At 33.5% G+C, this 14,067-nt stretch overlaps 2 protein-coding genes and 1 long non-coding RNA gene across 5 annotated transcripts; 2 read left to right on the top strand and 1 right to left on the bottom strand.

Annotated features, from left to right (window-relative positions):
- Positions 1–266: 266 nt before the first annotated feature.
- On the bottom strand, positions 267–1,270 carry LOC116772819 (uncharacterized). The gene is made up of 2 exons (XR_004353671.2): positions 485–1,270; positions 267–383 (listed from the first exon to the last, which is right to left on the bottom strand). It is a non-coding gene; the product is annotated as an uncharacterized LOC116772819 (long non-coding RNA).
- A 2,269-nt stretch (positions 1,271–3,539) lies between these two features.
- On the top strand, positions 3,540–13,818 carry LOC116773128 (transmembrane protein 245). 3 transcript variants are annotated; one of them, XM_061528487.1, is made up of 14 exons: positions 3,540–4,026; positions 4,206–4,352; positions 4,461–4,689; positions 5,245–5,809; positions 6,030–6,201; positions 6,289–6,456; positions 7,289–7,478; positions 7,710–7,894; positions 8,365–8,499; positions 8,917–9,013; positions 11,896–12,067; positions 12,377–12,556; positions 12,795–12,822; positions 13,243–13,818. In XM_061528487.1, the coding sequence occupies exons 1-13, from the start codon at positions 3,664–3,666 to the stop codon at positions 12,814–12,816; spliced, it is 2,625 nt and encodes an 874-aa protein (XP_061384471.1). In that variant the 5' UTR covers positions 3,540–3,663; the 3' UTR covers positions 12,817–12,822; positions 13,243–13,818. The 3 variants fall into 3 exon arrangements, with proteins under 3 accessions (XP_061384471.1, XP_061384472.1, XP_061384470.1); XM_061528488.1 differs by lacking the exon at positions 12,795–12,822; XM_061528486.1 differs by having other exon boundaries at positions 12,795–13,818.
- Positions 9,567–11,742, top strand: LOC116773129 (uncharacterized). The gene is made up of 2 exons (XM_032665524.2): positions 9,567–10,050; positions 10,228–11,742. Exons 1-2 carry the CDS (start codon positions 9,907–9,909, stop codon positions 11,698–11,700), a joined length of 1,617 nt encoding a protein of 538 aa, XP_032521415.2. The 5' UTR covers positions 9,567–9,906; the 3' UTR covers positions 11,701–11,742.
- Positions 13,819–14,067: the final 249 nt, after the last annotated feature.

The raw sequence follows: 14,067 nt of genomic DNA, 5'->3' as shown, positions 1-14,067 counted from the left end.
TACATTCTAATAACGTTCAAGTACTCGAACGGCTTGAATGCCACTAAGCGTTTAGTGCTAGTAATAAATATGGCATTAAAATATAATTTTAGCTGTTTAATAAATAAGAATTAATTTCCTCATACCAATAAAATGAACTTATAAGGTTAAAGTACGAACGTCGCGTCAATAGCCTCTCAGAGGGCTTTTCATAGAACTTGCGAGATCTTTTTACCGCTTGCTTCATACTAACCTAAATATGTCTAAGGTTTCAATAATACGCCATGACAAAATATTATATTTTTATTTTAAATTATGAACACATTAATCAAACGATTGCCCGAGTTGTGAATCGGCGTACCTAAAACAAAACATCACTTCGACTGGTGTCTCTAATTAGGTACCTGCAATAATTAACCAGAAACAATATAATAAAAACTAACAACTTTATTAATATATAATATTTTATATATGTACACAAAATAAATACATTTAATTCGCTTACCATTACATAAAAATATTTCCCTTCAAACGCATACGAAACCTCGCCACACTTGTCCTGATGGACATCTCCCAACTCTTATGCCAAATCTCGACGTGAGATTTGAGTCAGCTTTCTCAAACGCCAAAAATTCATCGGGGAAAATGATCCTTCCAACGTAATCATTCGCTTCAATATAATGTATATGACATAAAATAAATAGAGATGCGGTAATCATAACTAACGTGCAGGAATACATTGCAATAATGACAGTTTTTCCTATGCATATGTGCATTAATTACCTAAGCACTGCAATAAATATCTATTTTCAACTCTATCATCGTATATATATATCGCATACAAGCAAACACATACACACGCATATAAAGTCGTTTATTTGTGGTTAACACACTTTGATACTGCGGGTACAATAATGACAAAGATGACTTCGAAGTATATTATTCAAAATAAAGGAAGCAGTTTTTTTGTTATTGAAATTTTACTAGAAATTTTTGGTTGTCATTCACAATGTTCTTTACAAAGTATTTGAGGAGTAAAATTGAAAAACGAAACTTATGACATTTGAATTACAGTTAAATTTTAATAACTAGCTTTTCCCCAAAAACTCGTTCGTACAGTAAATGCCCAGTCATACGTATTTTTCAAGTCCCGGTGCATTAAAGAGCCTTAACACAAAATTGACGCTATTATCGTTAAGAGTGGCACTTTAGAACGTTTAGAATATTTGGTATCATAATCTTTCTGCATTTCTAAACTGTAATGAAGCATTAGTTTTATTCAGTAGTGCCTATATATTACCTAACACATTTCCATAATGTAGGTTTTAAATGAAATATAAAAAATTTACAACTTCTTTTCTTCAAACAAGACATGACACAATTTATTTTGTGCATCCAATTAATTATTCGTTTACAAAGAAACTATATTCACAGATTAAGAAATACCTAGCTAATAAAAATATAGTAAAAATTTCAAGAAAAATAAAGAAAATAAAAATCTAAAACATGAAACAATTTATTTAACAAACATAATTATTTAGTTTCCATATTTTGAATAAACGAAATAAATTTTAATCTTTAACACGGTAAAGTAAAGAACAACTTGGAATTAACCTTATTGTAAACAAAAAAGATACCTACATTCACTATTAAACATGGATACTTTCAAATCAATATATTTTATACGATTGACATTTTTTTATTAGAACCTTGGTTAAACTCATTAGTTTCTGTGCTGTCGAAATATTTTGCAAATATTTTACTAAAACCGAAGCTTGTCAAACCAATATTGATCTCTCACTTGTTCACAAATTTTAATCATTACTTAATTATAATAACATAGTAGCGTTGTTTAAAACAAAGGTCCGCAGAGGACGAAATAACATAATATTAGCTCAAAGCACAAGGAACTGCGGTACGTCGCGGAGCGCAAACAACGGTCTTTAATTCCACCACCCAAAATGGTTTTACACTGAACTCTGGAGGAGTGGAGTTCTTGATAGTGTTCTTGTATTCTTGAAGAAAATTACATTACCCTCTTTAAAACCTAATGAACGATATCCCCTTGGACGATGTCCACAAATTGTTATGCTCAAATTTTCGTTGGCAGACCGAGTTCGCAGTATAGTCATACGCTAGAAAACAAAGCTAAGGATATTATTTCCAGAATTGGAGCGCTTGAGTGGAAATGGAGCGGTCATATTTCCCGACGAAAAGACAAACAGCTGAGCCAAAACGTGTTGGAGTGAAGACTGCATTTAGATAAAAGTAATAAGGCAAGCCCTGCAACAACTTGGGAAAAACGGCAGGTAGCAGCTGAACGTTAGCGGCCGAGGAGTGAATTGGCTGTATTTTCGGGGAGGAATACGTTCAGCAGTGGACCATAATAGGTGGATTGCAATTTTCAACTGAAAATCAAAAGTAAACACATTTATTATGATTAAAAATAGCTCACATTTTTATTTAAATCATAATTTTAAATTATAAAACATTACAGAGCACTTTCAAGAACGATAAAGAAATAAATGTTAAACAGCCAGCTGATGTGTTTTTTTTAACCACTATGTTGTCTTTGATTGCTCTATCTATCACCCTTCACATAAAATGTACTCTGCAGTCGATTGTTTAGGATGAGCAATATTTGGACAAACAAAATTGAGGCAATGTAATTAAAGTTCTACTTTTTAATACATAAATAGAAATCACTTTATAATTTTCGGTGAACTATGGAAATTCGGGGCTTATTTCTCTCTTCTTTTCAAAAATCTGCGATGTGCCAATGTTACTTTGACAGATCCCTGCCTTATCTCAGTCTTATAGATGTCTTGCAGACGTTTATTGTCCATCGTCATAAGAGAATGGCACTATACGGAACACTTACATAGGCCGATGCATTCACTACAAAAAAAAAATCAGTCCCAACCGCAGAATATGACTACAGTGAGAGGAATTACGACCTAGGAGATAAGCGATTAGATACCACAAGTATAGCCTGCTACGAGTATTCTGCTCCCATTTATGTTGTGCGTCATACACTCAAAAAATGCGCATAATGTAGTAGCCAGCGACGATTCCTCAGGTCTTTCATATGCCTCCCAACTAGCCCAGCCTTGAGCCAGCATGGGAAAGTAGAATGAACCCTCCTACCTGTAACAGACCACTATAATAGGGATGCGTAAATAACCCGAAGCATTGCAACAGGAATAATTAGATAGTCCGTCGACGCTTCATCACGTTCATTAAGACCATGAACATCAGGGTTTTGTTTCAGCGGTGTCCTGACCATTAGGAAAAGAGACCTACATAACTAAGTCCATCTTTACGGGAGGTAAACATAAAATGATTTTCAAACGGAAAAAAAAGTTAAATTAGTTCTACCCATCTCAAAATGCAGTCAAATATTACGTTAAGCATCAACCAATTTATAAATATAAACCAGAATTTTATAATATTTTTTTTATATCCTGACTACGAAGCATAATAATTGGGTAGTCCAAAACTCACATTTAGTTCTGCAATGTCAGTTTGACATTTGGTACTTCATGCTCAATACTCTTTTGCCAATTGTCAAATGCCAAAACCAAAACATTTGGTAAATTAACGAAAATAAGCATGATCTCATTAAAAAACGTTTGTAACTTTTGATGGAATGTAGTGTTTCCTATTAATTTCAATTATAAAACAATGCAGCAATCACCGTTTGAAAATATTTTTAATATTATTGGTGGCCTATCAGAGGGTAATGAGAAACCTATGAAACATGGTTTCTACAATGCTTTCGCCCTTTTCATCCTAACGATTTGTTGCACAGCAGTTTATGTGCTATTTTTAATTTTGGAACCTTTTTTTAAACCATTGTTTTGGGCTCTATTAGTGGGTTCTTTATTACATCCATTTAAATACAAATTATCAAAAAAAATTAAGACATGGTTCGAAGAACTGGAGAAATCGAATTCATCTGTGATATATGGTTTAATGGTGATACCGGTGGATGTTATAAATTATGCTTCCGATACTGTTGGTTATCAATTCAGAGATCATTATAAGGTAGGCTTAACTTTAAGGTTCTCTTACGGAAACTTTCAATCATTAAAATCATCATCCACAGAGAACATACTAGCGGAATTATTTTCAGAATACATTTTTAGGTCTAATTTACAAAATAAATTATTTCATAATTCTTTTTTTATTTTTTTGGAATAAAATTCATATATTTACATTTCCAGACTGTCATAGGACTACTGTCAGCAATATTTATTCTACCATGGTTATACAACGGAATACCACACAGTTTCAGCTGCATATTCTGGCAATTGGTCAGCTTCATAAGCTTCTCGACGACACTACTCATCAAGTTGTGCAGTTCGTATATAGTAAGTATGATACTTTATGCACATATAATGAAACAATTATCCATCTTTTTACAGCTCTTGAAAAATATCAGTTTAGTCAGTAGTAATGTATGGATTTTTTTTTTTTAGACAATGACTTTTGCTTTGGCATATATGATCAGCATATATTTCCTGTGGAGTCCATCTAGATCGGGACTATTCAAAGTTACCTCTCATATTCTCTGGCTCATCATTGCTAGTTTCTTGGCAAACTTGGCCGGCTCTTTCAAAGTTTATGTGTTTGTACTGTTACAAGCTATTGGTATAACTGGCTTTGTACTAGAAGTCCTTCACATACATAAGCATTTGTCACAAAAAGGTAAGCTTACATTTATTATCTATACAACTAAAAAAAAAAACAAGTGATATTAAGAATCCAAAAAGCTATTTCTCAAACAATATACAAATGTCATAAAAGTTTTAGAAAATGGTGATTTCAATACAGAAATCATATAAATTAATAATTACATACCATATACAATAAAAAAAAATTGTTTGTGTTGCTAGTAAAAAAAATATTATTATAACTACTTTAGTATATTTTAAATTAATATTGTTCATTCTTGTTTAATCTCCTATTTACGTAATAAAAATTAAAACAGAGGCTACAATATATAAATTAATTTTTTTTTAATATTAATTTCTTTTAAGAATTACAAGTGCTGTAGCAATATATATATATATATATATTGTTTATATATATATATATATATATATATTGTTTAAAATTAAATATATATATAAATATATATATATATATATATATTTAATTTTAAACAATTATCAATCTATATGTGCTATACCTTAATCAAGTAAGACTTTAAAGAAGCAAAGATTATAATTGAAAGGTACTATAGATATAAATTGCTTATAGATCCTGAAGCATCATTGTTTACTGCATTGCAACATGCTTTAAGCAACAGACCACTAGAAAATACTGTTCTTGAAAAGATTGATGAGAACCCTGAAGAATCTAGCCCTGAGGACGTGAGTGACAAAGAAAAAACGCCTGATATATCGCCAGTGACCCCAGAGGTTGCGAAAAGGGGGAGCTGGTCAGAAAATGATCAATTAAGAAGCTCCAGACAGGCCAAAATGCTATTTAAGACAAGAACCCTCTCAGCACTTCCATTACAAAATGTTAAAACGAAATCTGCCTTCGAATCTCGACTTCTAGCCTCATTCAAACAGAGGTCCTTGGATGAGAATTATATACGAAATAATTTCAATGATGACGAGACCGCGCTATACTTCAAACTTCTATTTTTTGGTTGCTTTTGTATGTTGATATGGAAATACATATGGTTACTGCCAGTCATGCTGTTCTTCCTAGCCATCCACATCATAAAGATATCGCTCAACTTCTTTGGGGTTTGGTTATTTTTTGAGAATCAATGCAACAACTTAACAGCTAAAATTGGTGGATGGTGGAATGACAGGTATTATTGACAAATTTTTTTACTCCTCTTTGTAGTAAAATTTTATAAAAAAATAATTATTACTAATGCAGAAATAGACTTATCAAGTACTCATTATATGAATAGAACTACAATTTTGGGTAAAAATTACATTTTGCAATATTGTCCATACTATGTGATATTGGTTTAATATATTGTAATACAAAAGAGAGCAAGGAATTAAAGAAAATGTTTTATATAGAAAATCTGCTGTCATCCCGGCACAGATACGAGGCATCGGGAAGATGTTGTCTCTGTGCAATAAGAGTGTTATCGAAATGGCATACGAGTCAATCGATACAGTGTCCACATGTATTGTTATTACTGGTCTTATACTGTTTGTCGCTGTTGCTACAATATTCATTTGTATACAGGTACATTTATTTGTTTATTTAAATGATATATATATATATATATATATGTAAAGTTTTGGAGCAAATGTAATGTATTTATATTTCTAGATATACTCTGAAGCGATAGTGGTGGTTCAATTAAGCGGCAGCCTATTGAACAGTACATTTGTACAGAACAGTGCGCTCCACGCTTATTTGCCAGAGGGCTGGGAAGAGAAATTAGACTCTCTTATAGATAACGCATACACATATGGTAGAGAAGGAATATCTACCGGGGTAAGAAAGTTATATTATTATTTACAAAACAGTACATAGCTTGTGTGAACTTTGTACAGATGACATAAGTAGGTTCATAGATTATGTAATATTAGAAAAAGCTGTTGAAATAAATGTAGGTAGAATATTTTTTAATTTTTAAGAATTATTTTTGCATGTTTTTTTTTTCTGCTTCCATAATTTCCCTTTATAAATACAAACTATAGATAACTTATGTGTTTATTGAATTTTTTACTGTTTTATGCCCACCGTTGGATCATCAGATAATGAGATATGTAAGTTAAGGAATGGTAAATCACATGTTAAAGAAAAAATATATATATATATTATTTAATTTAATTATTCCTTTGAGAAATGTCATATCTGTCTTGAGTTAAAATTGACATAAAGCCACTTTTTCAAAATAAGATAAATTATACATACATTTTTATTTTGCTCGGCTTTTTGTAAATAACATTTGTTATTTTCATATGTGAATATAAACAGGTTATGTTTTAGAAATATAGTGTTTTTTATAGCGCTTAACGACTTATTTAGTTGAAAAAAAGCAAAATTCGAATTTAAAAGACTGCCATAGATACAAAATTTTATAAATCAGATACCATAGATAAGATTTTTTTTCTTTTATTTTTTTAAAAGCATCATAGTAATAAAAAATATGTTATGAACTTCACATCTTAATAAAGAAATATTCCTCATACTGACCACATCGTGGATTCTGAAATTCTGAATTATTGTGCTATTTACATTTGAAAAAATAGAGAAACTATTATAAACTATTATGAGAATATAGAATGTTCACTGTTTGAATGATTCACAACTCTGCTGTCAGGTGAAGAGCATCCTAAAAGAGGGTGATCCAGAGAAGATAGCTCGTGTGGAACAACAGGTCCTGGAAATATGGGATCGCGTGTATCAGAGCTGGGTGTCAGGAATGTTCGCTCAGAGTGGACCCCAGGTGGATGGGTCCGCGGTACAAGAGTCCTGGGATAACTTTGTGCTAGAAGCTGGAACCTCTGGAGGTATTCGTCATATCCATAATCTTTGTATGACATTTAAAATGACATGGCCTTTCCATGTAAGATATTTGGTTATACCTTCATTTTCTTACATGCATTAATCCACATTTTCCACGTCGCTAACGAACTATATAAAAAAAATATATCAATACCCCCGTTTTTATATTGATCGACAGGTGATGATTTGTACCTAAATTGGGTTCCTATTGTCCAATATCATAAGATTCTATCCAGGTGTGTTGGACTACACGGGTCTTGTGTCGTGGGTCAAAGCCAATGTGGGCACGTTGAGCGCGATCCTGTCCGGAGTTTGGGCGCCCCTGGCCAGCAACGTCTCACTGTTGGCTGGTTCCCTTGGCGCCTTCACATCCCTACTGCTCTGTGGCGGGGGCGCTATAATCAATATGTTTATTAATATGGTAATAAAATATATATGTAAATTAATTTATTCTTCAGCTGTGTGGGACTGTTTTTCATATATTCCAAATACCTGCCAACCTTAAACCCTAGTAGTATCGATAAATCTCCATTCTCAGGATGGTTTAATATTAAATACTTTATGTACCATAAAACAAAATTTTATAAAATAATATATGTACCTTGAGCATGTAGTGGTCTTATTTATTGATAATTTTTGTGACAGTTATCTAACATAAAAATTTAATTTACTCTGTGATAATTATTTCGTCCATAAATCAGAAATCTTATAGTGCAGTTCCAACGAAAGGCTCCCGGAAGTGAAGCTTAATTTTTTTTGGTTCTGAAGGCAACGGTTCGCTATCGTTCGGATGACACGTGACGTCACTATTTGGTCATAAATATGACACAATATATTCTAATATTAAAACTGCTATTTTCCCATCAAGTTTAAGTTGCGTTACATGTACAGGTGGTGTTCTTCACGACTCTGTTCTATCTGCTGGCATCCAGCAACGCTCTCTACAAGCCGGTTGAGGTGATAACACGTGTTCAACCGAACTTCGGCCCCAGGCTGGGAATAGCGCTCTCTGTGGCCATTAATCAGGTCAGTTGTATTTTTAAAGTAGTCAAGTGAGTAGTATCTTCAAAATAATCAAGTTAGTAGTATCTTAGAAGTCGTCGGGTGGGGAGTACCTTCAAAGAGGTCAGGTGAGTAGTATCCTCGAAGTAGTCAGATGAGTAGTGTTCATGAATTAAACTGATGAGTGATTTTACTTACAATTTAAGTTACAAATCAGTTTAAGTTATATTAGAGTGACATATTAGAAATCCCGTTCAAATATTTTGACCAAACGTGATTATTTCACGGACAAAAAAAAAATCTATCCAATAATTTTATTAACATATCAATCCACAAAGATATAGAAGACGTAAATTTTTAAAAATAACAAAGGGTATAATTCGCTATTAATTACAGAAACACAATTTTATTATTGATCGATTACTAATTTTAATATTTCAGGTATTCCGCGCCTCGTTCAAGATGGCGTTGTTTTACGGTCTCTGGACGTGGCTAGTTCACAACTTGTTCGGAGCTAAAGTTGTTTACTTGCCTTCAGGTAAATATCAAAATATTAACTTGATTATATTTTTGTTCACTGTAACAGATATATATAAATATTTATTATCTGTTTCAATCTAATGTTTAAGCGTAGACTTAATAGTATGTACTATACAACATGGAAATCTACTAAGCAAATATTTCTGATAATTTCGTCAGCTATCCCGTCGATGAATTTAAATCTAGTAAGATATGACTCCTGCAGAGGCAAACTTTTTAGCCCGCCAAAAATAGACCATAGACAATAACCATAGACGTTTTAAACCTAGTTAAAAAAAATCTCAATATATTCAATATTATGTTTAATTCACAACTCTGCCAATATTTAAATACGGTCTAAATAAAGACAGTTGGGAATAGTTTGTTTACCCAACGATAATGTTGTAGCTATTTAATTATTATGTAAGGCTGACCGATCGTTCCATGAGCTATTTATAAAATGATTACGAGCGGTTCGCGCCGCTGAGGCGAGATTGTCTAAGGAAATATTAATAACTTAGTGCATATATAATTAGACATATCATTGGTATAATAAAAAAAATATATATTTTTGTAAATTGAACCATAAATGATATAATTAAATCTACTAATAAAAATACTAGTAATAAAAAAAATATCCCAATAGAAAAAAAATGTCGGACTTTTACGGGTATTACAAAAATTTTGCCATTAAAATGTTATCTGTTCCCGCAATCCTTAGTCCGAAAGCCTTGAACCCAAAAACCAAACACGATCTAAACTTCCTGTCACCAAAAACTAATCTTAGGTCATTGATCCTTAAAATTAACGAGGTTCAACTGATAATGTATTTGTATTTTTTTCGCTTTAATTATCTCATGTCAAGTGACATTTTTATATCGCGTTCATAGCGTACAGTGGTGTTATTACGTAATGTACCAATTTTGGTTTATATTCGTCCTGGTCAGCTTAACTAGTGGGCTTAGGATCAACTTCACAAACTGCCAACACCCTGAATGGACGTGCCATAACAATGCACCGAGTAACATCACTTACGTGTGTCCGGCTAGGAGTAATGTGAGTGGATTTGTAAACTATCTCAAAGTACATCTTGTTTATATTTTCACATCTGCGAAGTGCCTATAAAGATATTATCACCGCTGACAAACGCAAAATATAAACAATGTATTTAAGTTCAAAATATATTTTTGCATTTACTTTAGCAAATATATTGTTAAACTTCTTTTGTTTTAGGATAACATAGTTCATCTCAAAGATTTCTACACGGATCACATCCACAGTTTGACGATAAAGAACTGTAGGGATTTAAAGGTGGTTTTGGACTGCCCTATCCTACAAAGGTCATCCCGACTTCAAAAACTGGCTATAAAGGATTGCACGAGACTAGAATTCATATCCCTATCGAGTTCGTCCCTGCTACAAACACCACCAGAAGTTTACATTGAGAATATTAAAGAAATCATATCTCTGCCCAGAAATATGTTCAAATCACCAAAAACTATCACAGAGACTAAATGCATGGGGACGTCATCTTTGAAATGCATTCATTTTGCGAATTCCAAAATAAATACAATAAGTTCAAAGGCCATTCACAACATAAGCGGCTGTAGAAGTGTTGAGTTCGACAATGTCACTATCAATAGCATCCAAAGCGAAGGCATAGAGGCCATCTTGGGGAACGATAATACGCTATTTGAAATGACCAATACTAAAGTTGATGGTATTGATTACAGAGGTATAACAGTACAAAGTGCAACAGCTAGGCTATCGTTTAATAGCTTCGGTGAGGTCGTAGCGGGTGTGGTGAATGTTACGTCCGATAAATTATATATAGTTGGTAATTCTTTTAGAACAATACACGGCAATGGATTGGTGACGAACTCAATACACACAGATATAACGGACAACATAATAGGAACGCTGAAAACTAACGCGCTTAGCAACATCAAATGTTCCAAACGTCGTTCAACAAAAAAACACATGAATTTCATTAGGAACACCATCGAGCGGGTAGAACCTTACTCGCTGTACCTGGACTATGCCAGTTGCAAAACGGCTGGGACGCAGGTCGTTATACGAGAAAATAAAATGGACTGCAAGTGTCGGAACATAGCGTATCTAAATTCACAGACGAATGTTGAGCAAAACAACTTAATCTTGAATCTGAGCAACAACAATACGTGTCTGATGACGTCATGCGTGCTGCCGGTCGAAGTTGTGAAGCTGTTATTAGAGAGCGACATGTGCCACTTGAATCTCGACACACGAGTGATGTGTCTGCTTTATAACGATAAGCATTCCAATAAAAACGAGGTGATTACGGACGAGGACGTCACAGAGCCGGCACCCACGTTTTACTTGATAAGACAAGCTAATAATCTACAAGAGGGTTCGGCGGCTATGACCGCCATCGATAAGGAGGATCTTTTGAAAGACACGCATTTAAACATGACGAATAGAACCACGATCAAAGTCGTGTTCGATTCCTCTAAAGATTTTGTGGAAACTCTCCGCAGTACGAGTAGGACCAGAAACAGGCCTACAGAGCACAGTCCGCCCAAAGATGAATACGTGTCCCGATGCATAGGAACTCAGTGCAGGAACACCGCCGCCTACAATAGACAGAGGGCGCTCGATTTTTACAAATACGTATACGCACAGTTACGTTCGCCGAGAGGGACCGGCAGCAATGAAAATAAAACTTGATTATTTTAATGTTTGTTTAAAATAAATGTATAAAATATGTTATTGTTGATTTTTTGTTGCCAGCCCGCACCGGTTTAAGTTCACATCTAAAAAACAAAGACGTTATATAGAGTACTTAATCTGACAGCAACGTTGGAAAACTGTAAGGAGGCGTGAGATTAACTTGGCTTTAACCAGTACATCTTGATCTTTCAGTTCTAGCAGCAGTGTTAGGCGCAGCTCCATTCTTAGGGCCATACTTGGCTGGTATCCCCGCAGCATTGGATGTCTGGCTCCAAGGTCGACCGATGGCAGCCCTCTTGTTACCAATCGTACAAGCAGCGCCTATAGCCTTTTTGGATGCCGCAGTTTACGCGGAAATTAAAGAGTAAGTACTGGTCTTATGTTAATAGATATTAAAATACGTTAAATTTTTGGTTTTAATTGACTTTGGTGATAAACAGTGCTAACCAGAAAAACCTAACTTGTTTCTTCCATAATAAAGTAGAAATTTATAATTACTTATTTTCTCTTCTCGACAATACTGAATGCTTATATCTATGGCATGTAGTCAATGATTCTCATGAAGCAGAAGGAGAACAAAAGAACACTCTCTGAAATAACAATCCAATAGGCACCAAAGGTATGACTTATATAAAATATTCCTTATTAATTAATATTATATTAATAATTTCAGCGGTGGTCACCCTTACGTGACGGGTCTTGCGATAGCTGGCGGTATATTCTACCTAGGGCCGGAGGGCGCCATACTTGGGCCGTTGTTGTTATGCTGTCTGATGGTAGTGTTCAATCTGTCCTCGACCTTCCTCAGGGACACTCCCTCGGAAGAAAGAGCCGCCTTACATTCGCGTGTCAGGTAACTGTCGTCTATAAAATTCGATCTACCCACATGTACAATTTTTCATGTTGATTTTTTTTTGTATCTAATAAGTTCATTTGACAACGAAAATATGTCTTATTTTGAGATTTTGTATAGGGGCGGTTTCGTTATACCAGCTTACACGTCTCGTTAACTCTAATCAAAGCGTTGTACATTTTCATACGATTGTTAAAATTTTTTAATATATATCTTTTCCATGTTTCTTCTTATTAAGGTCGTTATTGGAATGTTTTTAATGTGAGGTGTGTATTGTTTAAAATATTTTGTGTTTTCACTCTAGTCCTCATTAGCACAGCACTGTAATTTGAAAAACAGTAAGTTGATAGCAAATAGTTATCCACCAATGCACATGTGCATGAAATGCATGATATTCCCGTAACAGACGTTTGTCCTTTAACCCTTGATATGTGGCTTAAAAATAATAAAAAATTAAAGTATAAAATTACCAAGAATATTAATAAAAACCGAATGAATGCTGCATGAAGATTTGAATGTGATTACATGTCGAAAATGACTCGCATGAACCTGCGACCACCGTAGCTCGACCGTAACTATCGCTTCAGCCATCTGCTCCCTAATACATTGTTTTTGTATGCAACTATAACCGCATGATTAATTTCAAATCTATATAATTATTTTATAATCTGTGCATATCTTTACAGACTGGGTGCTTATCTGTGAGCATGGGCTAACACTAATATGGAGAGCGTCTTTTTTGTAAGGAGTCTTAGGCTTTCCATCGGTCTGTATGACGTCATGCTGTAATGATAGGCTGTGCGATTTCTTATATACACATATAAAACCTTATTTTATTAATTTATAGCTCTTTTGGCTTTAACATGCTAAATATTAATACATTGACATTTAAATTGTCTACTTACAAGTATTTCACTTAATTACTATTCGCTTTATACCAACTGTGACGTAAGCAATATAATGATATCATCGTTTTACTTCGTATTGAAATGATAATTAGCTTTTGAGATTTCATTCAATTGATGTACTTTATACAGCATGTAGGTCCGCTATTGCCCAAGAAGAAATATAACAGCTTTTGCATAATAAAATGTTAGAAATCCAAACGTGATCTACTTTGAAGCTCAATGTTACCAGATCTAATTAGTCTTAGGGAGTAATGAATGCTGGCAATACTATTAATGCATGAAGAATATACGCTTTATGAGCCAAATATAATTATTTGTTAACATCAATATGTTACAAACAATATGTGCCTCAAATATCTTTAAAAAAATGGGACGACAATACTATGAGACATTTATTGTATGGTAATAAAATTGTCACTATTTATGCAATTTGTCATGTATTTCCTTTTTATATGTACTTTTCTATATTTTTAAAGTGACGAAACTTTTAATCAGCCGTTCGTCTCATTAATTCTGTTTTTATTTATATTTTAAAGTGAATATAATTTTGTTAATTGTAATTATATGAAATACTGTGGGATATAATTCTATTAATTAACTTAT

Source organism: Danaus plexippus (genome assembly GCF_018135715.1).
Source record: "Danaus plexippus chromosome 18 unlocalized genomic scaffold, MEX_DaPlex mxdp_20, whole genome shotgun sequence".
NCBI classification, from domain to species: Eukaryota; Metazoa; Arthropoda; class Insecta; order Lepidoptera; family Nymphalidae; genus Danaus; species Danaus plexippus.
The sequence above is the reverse complement of the archived record's forward strand: the minus strand, read 5'-3'. Positions and strand labels throughout refer to the sequence as shown.